At 38.3% G+C, this 20975-nt stretch overlaps 4 protein-coding genes across 4 annotated transcripts; all 4 read left to right on the top strand.

Annotated features, from left to right (window-relative positions):
- Positions 1-711: 711 nt before the first annotated feature.
- On the top strand, positions 712-2088 carry LOC135224236 (pro-resilin-like). The gene is made up of 3 exons (XM_064263090.1): positions 712-760; positions 1363-1473; positions 1722-2088. Exons 1-3 carry the CDS (start codon positions 749-751, stop codon positions 2046-2048), a joined length of 450 nt encoding a protein of 149 aa, XP_064119160.1. The 5' UTR covers positions 712-748; the 3' UTR covers positions 2049-2088.
- Positions 2089-5684: 3596 nt separating this feature from the next.
- LOC135223893 (pro-resilin-like) lies at positions 5685-7233 on the top strand. Its single transcript, XM_064262811.1, has 3 exons — positions 5685-5730; positions 6507-6617; positions 6867-7233. The coding sequence occupies exons 1-3, from the start codon at positions 5719-5721 to the stop codon at positions 7191-7193; spliced, it is 450 nt and encodes a 149-aa protein (XP_064118881.1). The 5' UTR covers positions 5685-5718; the 3' UTR covers positions 7194-7233.
- Positions 7234-10061: 2828 nt separating this feature from the next.
- On the top strand, positions 10062-11575 carry LOC135223892 (cuticle protein 7-like). Its single transcript, XM_064262810.1, has 3 exons — positions 10062-10113; positions 10849-10959; positions 11153-11575. The coding sequence occupies exons 1-3, from the start codon at positions 10102-10104 to the stop codon at positions 11480-11482; spliced, it is 453 nt and encodes a 150-aa protein (XP_064118880.1). The 5' UTR covers positions 10062-10101; the 3' UTR covers positions 11483-11575.
- A 3912-nt stretch (positions 11576-15487) lies between these two features.
- Positions 15488-19628, top strand: LOC135224089 (cuticle protein 7-like). The gene is made up of 2 exons (XM_064262999.1): positions 15488-15589; positions 19284-19628. The coding sequence occupies exons 1-2, from the start codon at positions 15488-15490 to the stop codon at positions 19626-19628; spliced, it is 447 nt and encodes a 148-aa protein (XP_064119069.1).
- The last annotated feature ends 1347 nt before the right edge of the window (positions 19629-20975 follow it).

Consider the following 20975-nt stretch of genomic DNA (forward strand, 5'->3'; position numbering starts at 1 on the left):
TACATCATTTTCGCATTAGAAAATAACTTCGCATTTACACACAAAGCCAAGCCCATCAGGCGCAGTGAAAATGAGAGTTACAAGGATTAGGATGTCTCAAAGACTTATGAGTCCATCCTAAGAGGAGACATCGCGTGCTCACTTATCTCCAGGAGCAGGTTATACTGTGCATTCACAGTGTTCCAATGATTTGGTCTAGCTTTCTTTTAAACTCTTCCACACTGTTGCTGTTTACAACTTCTGGTGGCAGTTTAATTCCATGTGTCACATATCTTGTATGTGAAGAAGTTCCCACAGTGGGATGTTATGTATCTCTTCAGTTCCAGTCTCCATCCATTATTTCTTGTCTGATTTTCATTTAACGTAAATAGGTTACTGTCTACTTTTGTTGTTATGCCTTTCAGTATTTTGAATGTTTCTATTAGGAGTTGTCCTCCCAACCGTCGTGTTTCGAATCCATACATGTTCAGGACCTCTACTCGTCTTCAGTAACCTGTTTGCCTGATGGTGAGAGAGAGAGAGAGAGAGACGAGCCTCAAACTGTGGAAGAAGATGGAAAGGGCAAAGGAACAGTTTTATTTCTACTCTCTCTCTCTCTCTCTCTTCTCTCTCTCTCTATCTATCTAAAAATACAAATAGGCGTGGTGTCAGCACCTCTGGCTATGAAACTAGCGTATAAATTCTTCGCATAGGTCGAGTGTAATCAGATATCGCTTGCCTGTCGAAACAGACACCAGCAGACATCATCATGAGCTCTAAGGTGAGACCAAAAACAAAAACATAAACAAAAACAAAAACAAGGAATCTTGGTTCAATTCAACGCTTTGGTCGCTTTCCAAAACTGGAATGCGTCCATAATCGTCTTTAGTGCATAAGACATAAGTGTTTTTAACTGTGATTAACCTCTCGTAAACATGACATATCTTTGCTATTCGACTTTGCTAACAAATGACGATTCTAAGCCTGTTTAGTTCAAATATCAGTAATTAATTAAGATATCTTTTATTTCCTAAATTATTTCCGATATGCAATTTTGTTGGTTTATTCAGAGTTCAAATTAATGTTGATATCAAAAGTCTTGTTGTGCTAATTTGAAGCTTAATTACGACACTAATTATACTTCAAATAATAGTCTCAGGTTATAACAGAGAAATCCACTAATTCTATGCATAAAAATGAACATCTTGAAGGAAGTACGTATATAAAGAACATAATCGATAAAAGGAAAGAGATGCTTGTTTAAGAGTAAAATTCTGAGAGAGAGAGAGAGAGAGGGAGAGAGAGAGAGAGAGAGAGAGAGAATCTAAATCTAAAAATAGTATACAACCAATACTAATAAAATGACACCCTTGATTCCCGCAGGTCCTATTTGCATCCTTCTGCCTCGTGGCTGTGGCGATGGGACGCCCTGATGGTTCCCATGCCCCTGCAGGGTACGGGTATGATACCCCTAAGCATCATCAGAGCTACGAGGTATAACAGAAGTTTGTGTTAGTGTTTTGAGTGACATTAAGTCGATAGTTTTATGCAAAACATCGCTGTTTAGGAACACTGAATTTAGTGTGACTGATGAAGTTGATAAGGAGAAGTTTACTCTTCACTGATACAGTTTGTTCCTACATAAACGTGATTATAAGAGTGAAAACAATAATAAACATTGTGATTGGTCATGAATAAATGCCAAGGATTCTTCATTTCACTTATATAATTTTTTCCAACAGAAGGGGAGGCCATTCGACTACTCCTACGTCGTCAAGGACGCCTACCAAAACCTCGACTTCGGTCACAAGTCCACCTCCGACGGGAAGGTGGTGACCGGCGACTACCACGTCCTCCTCCCCGACGGTCGCAATCAGACCGTCGTTTACACCGCCGATCACAACGGCTACCGGGCGCAGGTTGCTTACCACGGAGAAGCCAGGTACCCCGAAGCCAAGCCCTATGCCCCTGCCCCATCCTACGGCGCCCATAAACCCACTTACGGTGCTCCCGCACCCACTTACAAAGAACCTACCCCTGTTTATGGAGCCCCAGCTCCCTCTTATTAAAAATCCCTCAAAGACGTTCCCGGTCACTGGATGGTTTAGTTCTAGGATATCCTATATTTATTAATTAAATAAATATATAGAAATGGAAAGGCTTTGGTTCAGTCACCTCCTGTTATATTATTATAAAGAAAATACTGAAGATGGCATTGATCATTTAATTAATGTAAAATGGCTGACATCTTCACTCAAACGCAAATGGTAACCAGTAATGCTAGCGATTTACAAGTGTTATCACAATGTCAGTGTTCGCGATCAATTTAAAATTTGTCTTAAACTTTCAAGATTTATATCTGCTTCACCAACGTGTTTCCTCAAATTAGTATATTCTGATCACATGAACGAAATCCTCCTAAGACGAAAGAGCAGATTTTATTGTGAATGCAGATGCTTTAATTTCAAAATAAATTATTCTCAGTTCTCTATAAGTAGAAAACTTGATTTTAATCCAGTTTGTTTATATGGTGTTTTTACTCTGCATGGAACCAGTGGTTATTCAACAACGGGACCACCGGCTTTATGTGACTTCCGAACCACGTCGAGAGTGAGCTCCTATCACCAGAAATACACATCTCTAACACCTCAATGAAATACCCGAGAATCGAACTCGCGGCCACCTAGGTGGCAAGTCAAGACCATACCGATCACGCCACTCAGGCGCTAATCCAGTGAATACTGACATATATTCATAACAGCACAAGGGAAAACCACTAAAGCTATCGATGAATTTTAGGGTATTTTGGAGAACAACTCCATCATTCAAGGTAGCTGTCATTAGCTTTCTTTCGTCTTTGAATAATAATCAGGGAATATGAGACTCGTGCCTCTTGCACCGTATGCTCTCATAAAGGGCAAATTGTGCAGCATCTTTTGTTCCAACATGCCAACTGCATAAGCACGGTTTGTATTTTATCAAGATTATTGTATTTCTCTCTTCTTTTTTATACTGTTGACAACTCGGGAAATCTCAAAGAGGAAAAGCCCATCGAGGTAGGAGAAAAAAAAATAAAAAGACATTTCGATCACAAAAAGTTTAAAGAGCTAAGCTATCAACTGATAAAATATGCACTTAAGGTTATTTTTGAATAATTAGCTAACCATGAAGGTAACTCTTAGATCATTCATACATTTAGAGACAGACAGAGTCAAAGGTTCTGATTAACAAAACCAGTAGATTCTGTACAGGAATATTTTGCTCTGCAGTTTGGTGGATTTTATGGCGCGTTTCTAAGGCATGCACGCTTGAGACATTCTTTAATACTCGAGAAGTTAATCAATTCTTTGTATTTTTAAGGAATATTTGGTCTTGGGATCTTTTATAATTTCTTTAATGAATGAATGTGTACTAAGCATGAAAACAAACATATGAAAGATACAGGAGACTTGTTCACGAATTAAATAAATGCAGGATAAACTAACTGCAATCATTTTTGTCGCTTTCTTTAAAGAATTTAATTCGAGGCTCTCCTAGTGGCGGTAGGGGTCCGGGGGTCGAATGCCCCAGGTACGTTGTGAGGATCCTGAAATAGATACTACTTGTTAGGTGTTCGTCTGCAAGGTTTCTCTCTCTCTCTCTCTCTCTCTCTCTCTCTCTCTCTCTCTCTCTCTCTCCAAGAATAGAAAAAGCCAGCATCAAAATGATAGCTAATGTTAGAAACAATCGTTTGCCGATTGTTCCCTTGGTGGATTGTTGCCTCCTTTGTTTTTGTTTTTAATTGCTGGCGAGTTGACGTCTGTTGGATGGCGTCAAACTTCGTCAGTCAGGTTCTGGAGGGCAGAACGACCAGTCAGGTTCAGAACGGCAGAGAGGCAGAGTCTTGGCAGCAGAGCAGCGGAGAGTATCTGTGGACGACGAGTTGGTGGTTGTATCAACCCGGTCTTGATCGTCCAGTGATCGAGGAGGACCTCCATACTGTATCTGAGGACGAGATGGTTGTTGTATCAACTCTTGTCTTGATCGTCCAGCATTCGAGGAGGATGTCCATTTTGTTTCCAAGGACGAGGTGGTTGTCATATCGACTCTGTCTTGATCGTCCGGCATTGGACTGTTGTCCTCATTGTTAGAGGAAGTGTTCCCGTTTTGCTCTGTGTATCGTTATGCCGCTTCAGTGTTAATTTTAATTATGTTTTATGCTGCCTATTTCTATTGAGTATATTTACAGATTGCGTGATTTTTCATGGCTTTGTTATTGCAGGGTGGATTTTATTGATTCTTAGACTGGTTTTACATATTATTGTTATTTGATAATTTTTTGTGTTTTTGCCACTCGGAACCTTGACTCGCTGTATATTATGTATTAGACTCTTTGTAAATTAATTTTTAGGTAACTTTTTGGTTTTGTCATGCTCCTCCCTCCTTTGTTTGTCACCTGTCGTCAGTCATTACAGCCAAATTGCTTGTTATTTTTAATTACCTGTCGATCTCGAGAGTAGAGATCGTAATAGCTTACAATTAATACGAATATAACTATAAAAAAAAAAAAAATTACTAACGCCATTCACTTTTACAGAGCTTAGCACTCTCAAAATTTAACTGAACAGAGGCTATAAAACCCACTTTGAATGCAGGATACTAGTCATGGCCCACCACCCACTTATAAGTTGCTTTCACTGGCTGCCTAGTAACTAAACACTCTTGGTTTTATGCATACATATCCTCAGATTATGGCCCTTCTGCATTCTGCTACATGATTAACAGCATCACAAAGGGCAGCTTTTACCGTCATGGCAGCAAAACCGTTTTGTAACTGGATATAATACAGGGACTGGCTCTTCGTTAACTACTCAAAAATTAATCCGAAGAAGTACACAGTTACAAGAACACTGAAAAGTATCACAACATATGGAATCTTAGATAATCAACATGACCACGTTAATGTTATCAAGACGTCTCCGAGAAAGTACTCAAAAAGTTTTCAGTTTTCTAAAGATGACATCAGCCATTTTATATATATAAAAAAAAAAACAGAAAATTTTCCACCCAAACAGCGAGAGGCATAAGTTGTAGAAATACAATGTGGAAAGAAGACCAAATAAATCAGATATATTCAAAGACTGACAAAACCCAAATCAATATACACATACGGGGAAAAAATCGTCAAAAACCCAAGAGGGGACGCATGGCGTTTTTTTTTTTTTTTAAATAGTATATCGCAGCCTCTAAATTAGTGTATTTCCATCACTAATACTTCCAAGCTGAATATTCCAAAGATTTACAGAAGACGAGATTCCCAAAAGAATACAGACGCTGATATGCTGTCAAGAGTGTAGGAAAGTAGCACTAACGAACTGAAACAATCAATATATTTCTAATCTGTTTGTGTGTGTGTGTGAGAGAGAGAGAGAGAGAGAGAGAGAGCGAGAGAGACTAACATCTTTTGAAAACCATCCATCATAATTCCGGTCAGCAGACGAGCCTTAAGCTGTGGGGGAAAGAAATGGAAAAGGCACTAGAACATTTTTATTTTCTGACTATTTTTATCTTCACAATATTCTCTCTCTCTCTCTCTCTCTCTCTCTCTCTCTCTCTCTCTCTCTCTCTCTCTCTCTCTCCAACAATATAGATAGGCGTGGTGTCAATACCTCTGGCCATGAAAACCGTGTATAAATTCCTTGGATACGACGAGTCTAATCAGATATCGTTTGTCTGCCGAAACAGATACAAGAAGACGCCATGTGTTCCAAGGTGAGACACCAAATTAAGGATTCTGGATCAAGTTCTACCTTTTGTTCGTTTCCCAAATTTCGAATGTGCCCTTAACTATCTACAGTGCATATGGAATCAGAGTCAACTTTGATTAACCTGCCATAAACGTAACATACTATCTTTACTATCTGAACATGATAATAAGTGCTATTTACTCATGTTAATACAATTTAAAAAAGCGAACAAATGAACCCTTTAAGACTTCTTAGCTTTAATTTCCGTAATTAGTTAAGATATCTTTTATTTACTGTCTTATCCAATCCTTTTGCTTGTATAGTTACCGAAATCAAGATTTCTCATGATTTTAAAAGTTTATTGTTGTCCTCACACCGGATTCGAAATTTGATTACATTGTCTCATTCAAAAGTTTTAGTTGTGCTAACCATATTTGAAGTTAGTTACCAAACTAATATTTCAACAACAGGATCAGGTTACATCAGAAAACCCAACTACTTTGATACATTATTGTTAAAAGACTGTGGGAATTAAACGTTCGGACTGACCAATAGAGCTGATTTTCCAACTGAACTTATGTATTGCAATTTGGTAGCATTTATGAGTATAGATGAGTATATTAGTGAAATGCGGTTGGAATGTATATACTATGATCACATAAACCTACAGCAATTCAATATTAACAAAGAGAGAGAGAGAGAGAGAGAGAGAGAGAGAGAGTCTAAATCCTTTTGCACATATCATTAAGATTAGTACACCAACCAATACTAATAATTGAATGTTATCCTTGGTTCCCGCAGGTCCTATTTGCATCCTTCTGCCTTGTGGCTGTGGCGATGGGACGCCCTGATGGTTCCCATGCCCCTGCAGGGTACGGGTATGATGCCCCTAAGCATCTTCAGAGCTACGAGGTATAACAGGAGTTTGTGTTAGTGTTTTGAGTGACATTAAGTCGATTGTTCTATGCAAAACATCGCTGTTTAGAAACATTGAATTTAGTGTGACTGATGAAGTTTGATAATGAGAAGTTTACTCTTCACTGATACAGTTTGTTCCTACATAAACGTAATTATAAGAATGAAAACAATAATAAACATTGTGATTGGTCATGAATAAATGGCAAGGATTCTTCATTACACTTATATAATTTTTTCCAACAGAAGGGGAGGCCATTCGACTACTCCTTCGTCGTCAAGGACGCCTACCAAAACCTCGACTTCGGCCACAAGTCCACCTCCGACGGGAAGGTGGTGACCGGCGACTACCACGTCCTCCTCCCCGACGGTCGCAATCACACCGTCGTTTACACCGCCGATCACAACGGCTACCGGGCCCAGGTTGCTTACCACGGAGAAGCCAGGTACCCCGAAGCCAAACCCTATGCCCCTGCCCCATCCTACGGCGCCCATAAACCCACTTACGGTGCTCCCGCGCCCACTTACAAAGAACCTACCCCCGTTTATGGAGCCCCAGCTCCCTCTTATTAAAAATCCCTCAAAGACGTTCCCGGTCACTGGATGGTTTAGTTCTAGGTATCCTGTATTTATTAATTAAATAAATATATAGAAATAGAAAGGCTTTGGTTTCAGCCACCTCCTCTTATATTATTGTAAAGAAAATACTGAAGATGGCATTGATCATTTAATTAATGTAAAATGGCTGGCATCTTCACTCAAATGCAAATGGTAACCAGTAATGCTAGCGATTTACTAGTGTTATCACAATGTCAGTGTTCGCGATCAATTTAAAATTTGTCTTAAACTTTATATCTGCTTCACTAAAGTGTTTCCTCAAGTTAGTATATTCTGATCACATAAACGAAATCCTCCTAAGACGAAAGAGCCCAGTTTATTGTGAATGCAGATGCTTTAATTTCAAAATAAATTATTCTCAATTTTCTATAAGTAGAAAACTTGACTTTAATCCAGTTTGTTTGTATGGTGTTTTTACGTTGCATGGAACCAGTGGTTATTCAGCAACGGGACCACCGGCTTTATGTGACTTCCGAACCACGTTGAGAGTGAGCTTCTATCACCAGAAATAAACATCTCTAACACCTCAATGGAATACCCGAGAATCTAACTCGCAGCCACCTAGGGGGCAAGTCAAGACCATACCGATCACGCCACTGAGGCGCTAATCCAGTGAATACTAATATATATTTATAACAGCACAAGAAAAAACCACTAAAGCTATTGATGAATTTTCGGGTATTTTGGAGAACAACTCCATCATTCAAGATAGATGTCATTAGCTTTCTCACGTCTTCTAATAATAATCAGGGAAAATTACACACTTCAGCCTCATTCATGAGACTCGGGCCTCTTGCACCATATGCCCTCATAAAGGGCAAATTGTGCAGCATCTTTTGTTCCAACATGCCAACTGCATGAGCACGGTTTGTATTTTATCATAGAAATAATATTTCTCTTCTTTTTCATATTGTTGACAACTCGGGAAATCTCAGTGAGGAAAAGTCCATCGAGGTAGAAAGAAAAAAAAATAAAAAGACATTTCGATCACAAAAAGTTTAAAGAGCTAAGCTATCAAGTGATACTAATCAGCACTTAAGGTTATTTATGAATAATTAGCTAACCATGAAGGTAACTCTCAGATCATTCATACATTTAGAGACAGAGTCAAAGGTTCTGATTAACAAAACCAGTAGATTCTGTACAGGAATATTTTGATTTGCAGTTTGGTGGATTTTATGGCGCGTTTCTAAGGCATGTACACTTGAGACATTCTTTAATACTCGAGAAGTTAATAATTGCTTTGTATTTTTAAGGAATATTTGATCTTGGGATCTTTTATAATTTCTTTAATGAATGAATGTGTACTAAGCATGAAAACAAACATATGAAAGATACAGGAGACTTGTTCACTATTTAAATAAATGCAGGATCAACTAACTGCATTCATTTTTGTCGATTTCTTTATGGAATTTAATTCGAGGCTTTCATAGTGGCGGTAGGGGTACGGGGGTCAAAGGCCCCGGATACGTTGTGAGGATCATGAAATAGATACTACGAGTTGTTAGGTGTTCGTCACAAGGCTATCTCTCTCTCTCTCTCTCTCTCTCTCTCTCCAAGAAGAATAGCAAAAGCCAACGTCAAAATGACAGCTAACCCTAATACGAGTACAACGACGACAACAAAGCGCTTTACAAACACCAATCAGTTTTACTGTAAGCCTAGCAATCGCAAAATTCTCTCTGAACAGAGGCTATAAAACCGTATAGCTGGTATCATTAAGAGCAGAGGTTCCCAAACTTTTTCTTGTCGTTACCTACTTTTCATGCAGGATACTTATTCCATCGCCCCCCAGCCACCTGTAAGTTGCCTTCACTGGCTGCCTACCCACCAAACTCCTTTGATTTTATACATACAGATCCTCAGATTATGGCCCTTCTGCATTCTGCTACATGATTAACAGCATCACACAGGGCAGCTTTTACCGTCACGGCAGCAAAACAGTTTTGTAAATCGATATAAAACAGGGACTAGCTCTTCGTTGACTGCTCAAAAATTAATCCAAAGCAGTGCACAGTTTCAAGAGCGCTGGAAAGTATCACAGCATATGGAATATTGCTAAATTAAATGACCACGTTAACGTTATCAAGACGTCTTAGAGAAAGTACCCAAAATGTTGTCCGTTTTCTAAAGCTAACATCAGCCATTTTATATGAAAAAAAAAAATCAGAAACTTTTCCACCCAAACAGTGAGAGGCATAAGTTGTAGAAATACAAAGTGGAAAGAAGACCAAATAAATCAGATATATTCTAAGACTGACAAAATCCATATCAATATACACATACGGGGAAAAACTCGTCAAAAACCCAAGAGGGGACGCATGGCATTTTTTTTTTTTTGAAATAGCATATCGCAGCCTCTAAATTAGAGTATATCTCCATCACTAATACTTCCAAGTAGAATATACATAAGATTTACAGAAGACGAGATTCCCAAAAGAATACAGACGCTAATATGCTGTCAAGAGAGTAGGAAAATAGCACTAACAAACGGAAACAATCAATATATTTCTATTCTGTTTGTGTGTGTGTGTGTGTGAGAGAGAGAGAGAGAGAGAGAGAGAGAGAGAGAGAGAGAGAGAGAGAGAGAGAGAGACTAACATCTTTTGAAAACCATCCATCAAAATTGCGGTCAGCAGACGAGCCTTAAGCTGTGGGGGAAAGAAATGGAAAGGGCACTGGAACATTTTTATTTTCTGACTATTTTTATCTTCACAATATTCTCTCTCTCTCTCTCTCCAACAGTACAGATAGGCGTGGTGTCAACAATACCTCTGGCCATGAAAACCGTGTATAAATTCTTCGGAAACGACGAGTCTAATCAGATATCGTTTGTCTACCGAAACAGATACAAGAAGACGCCATGTGCTCTAAGGTGAGACACCAAATTAAGGATTCTGGATCAAGTTCTACCTCTTGTTCGTTTCCCAAATTTTGAATGACCCCTTAACTATCTACAGTGCATATGGAATCAGTTTCAACTTTGATTAACCTGCCATAAATGTAACATACTATCTTTGCTATCTGAACAGGATAATAAGTGCTATTTACTCATATTAATACAAATTAAAAAAGTGAACAAATGAACCCTTTAAGACTTCTTAGCTTACATATGCGTAATTAGTTAAGATGTCTTTTATTTCCTATCTTATCCACGACTTTTGGTAGTGTAGTTAAAGAAATCCATATTACTCGTGATTTTCAAAGTTTCTTGTTATCCTCATTTAGAATTCAAATTTTAATTAAATTGTTTAACATAAAAATTTAGTTACTAAATTTAATATTTCAACATCAGGCTAGGGTTATATAAGAAAACCCATCTACTTTTATGTATTAATATGAACAACAATATCAAAGAAGTGAGTACGTAACAACATGAAAATTAATATATAAAAATAGATGAATATATCAGTGAAGTGCAGTTAGAATGTATAAGCTATGATCACATATACCTACAGCAATTCTAAATGAACAGAGAGAGAGAGAGAGAGAGAGAGAGAGAGAGAGAGAGAGAGAGAGAGAGATTGAGTCTAAATCCTTTTGCACAGTATTATTAAGATTACCACATTAACCAATACTAATGATTGAATGATATCCTTGGTTCCCGCAGGTCCTACTTGCATCCTTCTGCCTTGTGGCTGTGGTGATGGGACGCCCTGATGGCTCCCATGCCCCTGGAGGGTACGGGTATGCTGCCCCTAAACATCAACAGAGCTACGAGGTATAACCGATTTTTTTTTTTTTTTTTTTTTTTTTGTGGATTCAAATAAAATCAGTAGATTTAAGTAGAAATTTGTTTCTTTTTATAACAAAGGAACATACCTGTTAAGGAAAGCATTGTCATAATGATAAATAATAATTATAAATAAGCACATAGCACAGGGTAAATATTGAGATTTAATTGCTTTCAACAGGAGGGGAGGCCATTCGACTACTCCTACGTCGTCAAGGACGCCTACCAAAACCTCGACTTCGGTCACAAGTCCACCTCCGACGGGAAGGTGGTGACCGGCGACTACCACGTCCTCCTCCCCGACGGTCGCAATCAGACCGTCGTTTACACCGCCGACGGCTACAACGGCTACCAAGCTCAGGTTGCTTACCACGGAGAAGCCAGGTACCCCGAAGTCAAACCCTATGCCCCTGCCCCATCCTACGGCGCCCCTGCTCCTTCCTACGGGGCCCCTAAACCCACTTACAAAGAACCTGCCCCGGTTTATGGAATCCCAGCTCCCATCTATTAAGAACTAGAAGCTCTCTGTGACATTCCCGGTCACTGAACTGTTATTTCTAGAGACTCCTGTATTTATTCGTCAAATAAATAAATAGAAACTGAATGGCTTTGGTTTCTGTCACCTACTTTTATTATTTATGGAAATAGTCAAGATGTCATTAACTATGGAAGTAATAAAAAAAGCTACAATCAACATCTAGACTTCGCTCAATACTCATAATCTTCGTCAATTTAACTGCTTAACCATCTGCTCCATTACCATTTTTCCTTAATTGTGTGTAATTTGATATTATAACTGAAATCCGCCTCCGAAGAAAGAACTCGGGTGATTTTGAATACGTTTTGTATGATTTCAAAACTACATTATTCTGAATTTTCCGCTACGTAGAAAACTCCTACGAAGAAACCTCGTGAATTAAATTCGATCACCACTGTTGCAAAGTCGTCATCATAGCAACCTATAGAAGAATAACTGAGCCTACTGAAGAAGTTTCATCCCTCTTGCAGAACTCAGTCAATCAAGATCGATATCACTAGCTTTCTTTCGTCTTCAAAACAGAATCGGGGAATCTTACACACACTTCAGCCTTTGAGACTCAAAAACCTCTTACTCCATATGCCTTCAAAAAAGGGGAAATGGTGCAATACTTGTGCTTCAACAGCGTGCCGAATGTATAAGTACATTGTTTATTTTATCATCATTGCCATAAATGTTTCCGCTTCTAGTTTTTATCGCTGAAACATCTAGATATTTCAGTAAGGGGAATCGGGATTTTATTCACTATCAGAGAAAAATAATTCCGTAGAAGTTGGCGAAAATCAGAAAACAAAACATAACAAAAAAGGCTATTTTTTCAAATAAACGGCTAAAGCAGACGGTAACTTACATTATCGCTTAGACAACTAGAAGCAACGGGACCAACGGCTTTACGTGACTTCCGAACCACGTATAGAGTGAACTTCTATCACCAGAAATACACATCTCTCAGTCCTCAATGTGGGGGGGGATTAAACGTTCTGACTAACCAATAGAGCAGATTTCCCAGTTGAAATGTCGTCTTGCACTTGGGTAGATTTTATGAAGAGTTCCTGAACCATGGGCACTCACCGATGGCAATTTTTTTAGTTAATTGAGTGATAAATTTATTGCCACTTTGTTATGGAACGTCTGATCTGTGAATCGAGTAATAAATTTATTGTTACTTTGTCTTTTATGGAGCGTCTGACCTGTGCATTTTATGTAAATTTGCTTCATAAATAGAGAGAAGCACCTTTAACATCAACCGACTTGAACCGTTTTTTGGCGATTTCTTCAAGGCGTTTTATTTGAAGGTCACCAGCTGGTGGCGGGGGTCCGGGGTCGAAATCCCCGGTTATGTAGGGGGGAATACGGTAACGATGCTCATGTTAGGTTAAGTCACGACAAAACTATGAGTTGTTAGGTGTTCGTCTGTGAAGTTCTCTTCCATTTCTCTTCACGAAAGGATCATAAAAACCTACTGAAAACTGTGACATTGCGTCGCCCTATTTTCATGCTATTATTTTAAACGATTTTTTAAAATAAAGTCACTCATCGAAAAGAGGCTAAGAACAAACAAAAATAATGTATTAACTGTGAGCCTAGTGCGCAAACTTCCAACATTTTTTTTTTTTTATCTTTTATGAGAAAAATACGTTCATGCAGATTTACAGTTATTTCATAGTATTTGCATAATTTTACAATGGTAATTTTTCTTCTTACCAGGACAACAGATTAGAGGCTATAAAATAAAAGCCGGTGTCATTAAGAACATCATACAGGGCACCATAACAGTCACGGCTTTAATATAGAACTCTAGACCTGGATTTACTGCAGGGACAAGTTAGCAAAGGACAGGCTTTTAATTGTAGAAAATTCCCCCTCGGTTAACATATAAGAAAATATATTAATTCCCAGGTAGAGGGAATTAGATATTAAAGGACATTTGTAGCTTAATGCGTATATACAAATCACGGTGATGTAAAAAGACTCTTAATTAACTGCTCTAAAAGTAATCCTGAGGAATAGAATTTCCAGATCAAAGCAAAATACCATTCCTACAGAATGTTACGACTTCAACAAGAACACATTAAGACTATCAGGATGATTCACGGCACACCTTCAAAATGTCGAAAAACAGAGCGGAAAGTAGACTAAATAAATGAAAAAATATACGAAAATTTACAAAATTCAAATCAATATGTACATAAGTTCACGCAAAATAATAATAATAATAATAATATAATAATAATAATAATAATAATATAATAATAATAATAATAATAATAATAATAATAATACCATTCCTACAGAATATTACGACTTCAACAAGAACACATTAAGACTAGCAGGGATGAATAATAATAATAATAATAATAAATAATAATAATAATACCATTCCTACAGAATATTAAAACTCAAAACTCAACGCCGGAAATATGATAAAAGCCATAAACACATGGGCAGTGCCAGTAATCAGATACAGCGCAGGAATAGTGGAATGGACGAAGGCAGAACTCCGCAGCATAGATCAGAAAACCAGGAAACAAATGACAATACACAAAGCACTACACCCAAGAGCAAATACGGGACAGACTATACATAACACGAAAGGAAGGAGGGAGAGGGACTACTAAGTATAGAGGACTGCGTCAACATCGAAAACAGAGCACTGGGGCAATATCTGAAAACCAGTGAAGACGAGTGGCTAAAGAGTGCATGGGAGAAGGGACTGATAAAAGTAGACGAAGACCCAGAAATATTACAGAGACAGGAGAAAGACAGAAAGAACAGAGGACTGGCACAACAAACCAATGCACGGACAATACATGAGACAGACTAAAGAACTAGCCAGCGATGACAATTGGCAATGGATACAGGTGAGATGCTAAAGAAGGAAACTGAAGGAATGCATAACAGCGGCACAAGATCAGGCCCTAAGAACCAGATATGTTCAAAGTACGATAGATGGAAATAACATCTCTCCCATATGTAGGAAGTGCAATACGAAAATGAAACCATAAACCACATAGCAAGTGAATGCCCGCACTTGCACAGAACCAGTACAAAAAGAGGCATGATTCAGTGGCAAAAGCCCTCCACTGGAGCCTGTGCAAAAGAAACATCAGCTACCTTGCAGTAATAAGTGGTACGAGCACCAACCTGAAGGAGTGATTGAAAACGATCAGGCAAAGATCCTCTGGGACTATGGTATCAGAACGTAGGGTGATACGTGCAAACAGACCAGAACGTGACGTTGATTGACAAAGTCAAGAAGAAAGTATCACTCATTGATGTCGCAATACCATGGGACACAGAGTTGAAGAGAAGAGAGGGAAAAAATGGATAAGGTATCAAGATCTGAAAATAGAAATAAGAAGGATATGGGATATGCCACCAGTGGAAAATCGTACCCATAATCATAGGAGCACTAGGCACGATCCCAAGATCCCTGAAAAGGAATCTAGAAAAACTAGAGGCTGAAGTAGCTCCGGGCCTCATGCAGAAGAGTGTGATCCTAGAAACGGCACACATAGTAAGAAAAAGTGATGGACTCCTAAGGAGGCAGGATGCAACCCGGAACCCCACACTATAAATACCACCCAGTCGAATTGGAGGACTGTGATAGAGCAAAAAAAAAAAAAAAAAAAAAAAACAAAAAAAAAATAAAAAAAAAAAAAAAAAAAAAAAAAAAATAATAAAACTAATAATAATAATAATAAACAAAGACTAGGGCCATGACGTTATGAAATATCACTGCAGCATCGAAATTTTGAGACCATCGCCATCACCTTTGCTTCCAAAGTAGAATATTCCAGGACTTTACAGAAAAGGTACTTGAAGGCCTTGTTACTGGGCAGTGCACAAAGAGGCACCTTTACAGGCTGTAGATACAGGTGCAAACAGGAGGTGAAATGGCAAAGTTTCCTGTTGTAAAAGAATTACAGATGATAGCGAACAAAATATCCTCCTATGACGGTCTAAATCACAAGTACCATGACTGTGGAAATAGAGAATAATGGCATCGGGCTATCCTCTATAAAAGACAGAAATATCAAGAGGTTGGTGACCTCCGAACAGGAGAACATTACAAGAACTGTAAAACAAAAGATCTGAAGCCGAAGGATTTACAGGTATTATCTTTGTAAACACTGTTAGCCTTGAGAACAATGCTCAGCTTCTTTTACAGCATTCGATATGTCTTCATAGGACCAGCTATCATATCTGCAGTAAACGCTAAAAATCAAGAAGCTCCGAGTGGTTATTCAGCAACGGGACCAATGGCTTTACGTGACTTCCGAACCAAGTCGAGAGTGAACTTCTATCACCAGAAATACACATCTCTCACTCCTCAATGGAATGGACGAGAATCGAACTCATGGCCAACGAGGTGGCATGCCAACACCATACCGACCAAGCCACTGAGGCTCTCTCCGAGACCAGTGCACCTGCCCTGTGAAAGGTTAGGCACGGGAGGTGTTAATAATGAAATCTCTGCAGTTCTTGTCATTAAAAAAAAAAACTGAATATGATGAAGTCACCAATTATGAATTTATATATGAAAGTATCCTAATATACTTCTTGGTACCTTCACGACATCAACTGTCAGATCACGACATCAACTGTCAGAGGAAACTTGCCTTATTTCTGTTTAATTGTTAGGGTCATCCAACCAAACAACAAGTCTAAAGTCAGTGGATAATTCAAAGGATTGAGACGGATTAAGACTTGCTGGCTGCAAGTCTCAGCAAAGATTTTTTATTTCCAAGTCAAATCAAAGAAACATGACCAAGAAATCACACCCTTTTCTAACGCCTGTTTCTTTTGGCTCGCCAACGATCTCTTTCAGCCAACAAATAAGCTGTCTTTCCTCTTTCCAGTGAGGCACAAATTCCTAGACTACAATGAGATTCAGGGCCTCTGTAACACGGTTTTTTCGCAATAACTTTTTATCTATTCATTTCATAAATATAACGCTTATTCAGAATACACATTATATGTACACATAAATTTTGACTGCATTCTGCATTAAGTAGGTTAAATAAATTTGGTACTTACAATGTCAAAGTGACTTTTTTTGAGACGGGCCAACTTACTCAGAGAAAAGGTTTCGAACGCACTCGTTACGTAACTTATGACAGCATTCCTTCCCTCTTTCTCGATGGATGATTGGCTATACGTAACGAAGGCTATACCTCTGGCAACAATGACAAACAAATTTAACTACAAGCAAAGCAGCACACCTCTATGAACTCTGAAACCTCTCCACTGATAATTGTCATAATGAACAAACCAACAAAATATGTTAATAAATACAAAAACACTTCGATTATTTGTCTAACTCCCAAAATAAGTTCCTAAGAAATTACAGTCTACTTTATAGGTCACAATCTGATTGACAAGATGTAGGGAATAGTTGGTAATTTTCAAAAACATAATAGACAAGCTTGATTTGATAACTGCTATATCCAATGTCAAGCAATTTTTATTTATTGGCTATCTACCTATTTACTAAAAAAAAAAATAGCTGGTACCGTATTTTGGCTTTGAACCTTCACCAGTAATCATCGTCAGAATGATAACTTCATGAGGCTCCACCCACTTTGGCCTCGTTATAATTCGGGATAACTCTGAAGGCTATCATGGGCATTGTTGGATTAGAAAATTTAACTTCTGGCTATAAAAACTCATTTCTCGAGTAGTTGTAAGAAGTGCTAAATGATCCTCAAGGATCCCAGCAGTTGGCCTAAACGTTTAATTCATGTATATTACGCAATACTGTTGCGGCACTACTGCTACAGTAGTATTACTACGTTAGCACAGATACCCTACCCACATCTATGTATCGTTCCGCCATTCATAAAGTCTTCGGGTTTCAGAGCCGATGGAACAAGGAGAATGAGTTGTGTCTAGTGGATGGGCGGAGCAACATTTCGTCAAAAGCTGTTTACTTTGCTTACGTAATGAATGTGTTTCGACTCTTGGTTCGTAATCATTGTCCATGGCGTCGGCTAGATAATTTTTACACTATAAAAATTAAAACTATTGGGTTTAGGTTATTGATAATGCTGACAAAATTTGTGTGTGGTTGTAAAATATACATATGTCAACTTTCAGCTACAGCCGATGCTTTGACAAGGAGCAAAATCCAAAAACCGTGTTACAGAGGCCCTGAATCTCATAGTAGGTAAGAGAAAGGAGATGACTGAGGGAAAAAAAATCCGGTCGTTTAAATCCGGCAATGAAAAGGTTGTATATAAAGTTTGCAACGGACGGATGTATTCGAACATTGCTTGTTTGCCGAGGCTAAGACAAGGAGCCGACATGTACACCAAGGTAGAGAGAGAGAGAGAGAGAGAGAGAGAGAGAGAGAAAAAGGGAAGAGTCTCTAATACTCAGTCAAAATTTGTTTTTTTCTCATCAGTGCATATAGATTAAATTGTTGAATGTGATTTGCATACTGTTGTTAAGGGAAAAGAGAGAGAGAGAGAGAGAGAGAGAGAGAGAGAGAGAGAGAGAGAGAAAGGGAAGGGGTTCTAATACTAGTCAAAATTTGTTCTTTCTTATCAGTGCAAATCGATTTATTATTGAATGTGATTTGCATACTGTTATTAAGGAGAGAGAGAGAGAGAGAGAGAGGAGAGAGAGAGAGAGAGAAGGTACGATTATCTGATATTCAGTCAGTTTTTGCTCTTCCTCATCAATATACATCGATTAATTGTTAAGAGTTTGCATATTATTATCTCTTTAGACTGCCAAATGCTTTTCACACCTTAAAGGACAGAATGACATTTCATAAATTTGTTATCATTTCTAATAACAGTCTGAATATCATTCCCTCCCTTATAGACAGCTACAAATACTCTGGCATTGTAACCACATGTATTACATTTTGAAACCGCTTTGACTCAAATTTTGCCGGATAATATTAAAATGCACAGGCATAACCTCTTTCAAATCTGAAAATATGGGTTATTTGTTTCAAGTTACGATGCAAATCGTGCAATATTTCCACGGTCTTCCAATTTTAAATGTATAACTTATGTAGTTTAGCATAAAAACCCAGATGAGAAATGCAAGACTTTGCTTTATATATCCAAAAAGTTTTTGCATTTCGTGTTTTTCCCAGAATTTAAAGTGAAAATTTACATTTCTTCCCGTTGCCAGGGTCTACTATTCACTTTTGTAACCTTTTATTCACGAATTTCACTTTATAACCACCAACTTTGACACCAGGTTATAATTGCGTCTTGCTGCATTGTGGCTTTGGACGCCCTGATGGCACCTCTGCCCACCCTGGGGGGTATGGGTACGAATCCCCCAAGCATCAGCCGAGCTACGGTCATCAAGAGACATACGAGGCAAGTTGAATCATTTGTCAAACTTTCTATTTAACGTTAAATCATTCATTCCTGACATACTTATAAAAACATTTTATACAAATTATTAATAGGTAATATGGTTTATGTAGCAAACTCATTTGAATGCCATTGAGAACTGATTTACAGGGTTGAATACTGAATCATATGTTTTGATAATATAATCAGTAGGGAAGGCCATTTGACTACATACTATAGATATTAATATATATATATAGTATATATATATTATATTATACTAATATTACTATATATATTTATAGTATGTAGTATAATTATATATATATATATATATATATAGTAATATAATATATAATCTAATAGTATGTAGTACTATATATATATATTTTTTTTTCATAAGGTAAATACCAAGGATTAATAGTTAAAAATTTACACATTTATTTTTTCAACAGAAAGGGAGGCCATTCGACTACTCCTACGTCGTCAAGGACAACTACCAAAACCTGGACTTCGGTCACAAGTCCACCTCCGACGGGAAGGTGGTGACCGGCGACTACCACGTCCTCCTCCCCGACGGTCGCAATCAGACCGTCGTCTACACCGCCGACGGCTACAACGGCTACCAGGCTCAGGTTGCTTACCACGGAGAAGCCAGGTACCCCGAGACCAAGCCCTATGCCCCTGCTCCATCCTACGGTGCCCCTAAACCCGCTTACAAAGGACCTGCCCCAGTCTATGGAGCCCCAGCTCCAACTTACGAAGAACCCACAGCTCTCTATGGTGCTCCCGAGTACTGAAATATATAGCTCCTGTAGTTTTCCTATTTATTGATGCGTGGAAATAAAGCAAAGTAATTAAAACTTCTTTTTTTTCTAAATCACACAAACATAATTCATTACTCTTTGAAAATGCAAAGATATTCGACATGATTTTTAAAAAAGATTTTTTTGTCACCTCATTTTCTCTTGACGCTGAATAACAACTAAGATTCAAGGCTGATGCGAGTATTTATATTCAGAAGTCTTGGGGGACATTATAGTAGATTCACATCAACCGTGCATTTGATGTCTAGGCCAGTCCCTTACGACGCTCCTGATTGGCTGTTGATAAGCCAATCACAGGGCTGGAAACTCTGTCTCTCGAGAGTATTCACAGAGGCAGGATGTATGTTCCATCTCTCCTGAGGGGTACGTCTTTCAAAAGCATTCCTCAGGAGAGGTGGAACATGGCACATACATCCTGCCTAAGTGAACTCTCTAGAGAGACTGAGACTTTCCAGCCAATCAGGAGTGTCGTAAGGGACGGGCCTAGACATCAGATGCACGTTTCATGTGTATCTACTATAGTCTTTTATCAATACCGTTGAAAACACTTCGATTCGATCAACTAATGAAAATGATTTGTTGTTGAGTGATAAACTTGTGATCAACCTGCGTTGTTGTTGTTGCTACTTTACCTGAGAAATCAGGTAAGTTACGAGTCATGATGTCCAAACATTATTCAGATTCAATATATCTGTTTTTTCGTTATGCCTTTACTAGGTATATATGACAAGAACCTGTAAATCATAGGAAAAAAAAAACAAGTAAAATATGCATTCGAATATTCTGTACAGTGCATAATGCTATATGAAACTCTCAGCCATCGCCCATGAGACTCTCAGCCGGCCGTGGTGGCCTGTGTTGTTGCAGTGCCAGACGCACGATCATGGCTAACTTTAACCTTAAATAAAATAAGATATAACTACTGAATCTAGAGGGGTACAGTTTGGTATGTTTGATGATTGGAGGGTGGATGACCAACAGACCAATTTGCAGCCCTCTAGCCTCAGTAGTTTTCAAGATCTGAGGGAGGACAGGAAAAGTGCCGACGTAAAGAGAAAGCCGTCTCAATAGTTTTCTTTTACAGGTTTATCAGATATTACATCCTCTATCATAAAACTCACAAAATATTTACATAAAAGGATCTGTGGGTTCCATAATATTAATTTCAATTAGACATTGGTTTCTCTGTAGTTAATATGAAATAATGAATAAAATATCTTAAGCTAAGAAGAGTGTTTTCTTCCACCTACCGAGGCGCTTCTCTTGCTCGGTTGCACTCTCTCTCTCTCTCTCTCTCTCTCTCTCTCTCTCTCTCTCTCT

Source organism: Macrobrachium nipponense, chromosome 10, assembly GCF_015104395.2.
Source record: "Macrobrachium nipponense isolate FS-2020 chromosome 10, ASM1510439v2, whole genome shotgun sequence".
Lineage (NCBI taxonomy): Eukaryota > Metazoa > Arthropoda > Malacostraca > Decapoda > Palaemonidae > Macrobrachium > Macrobrachium nipponense.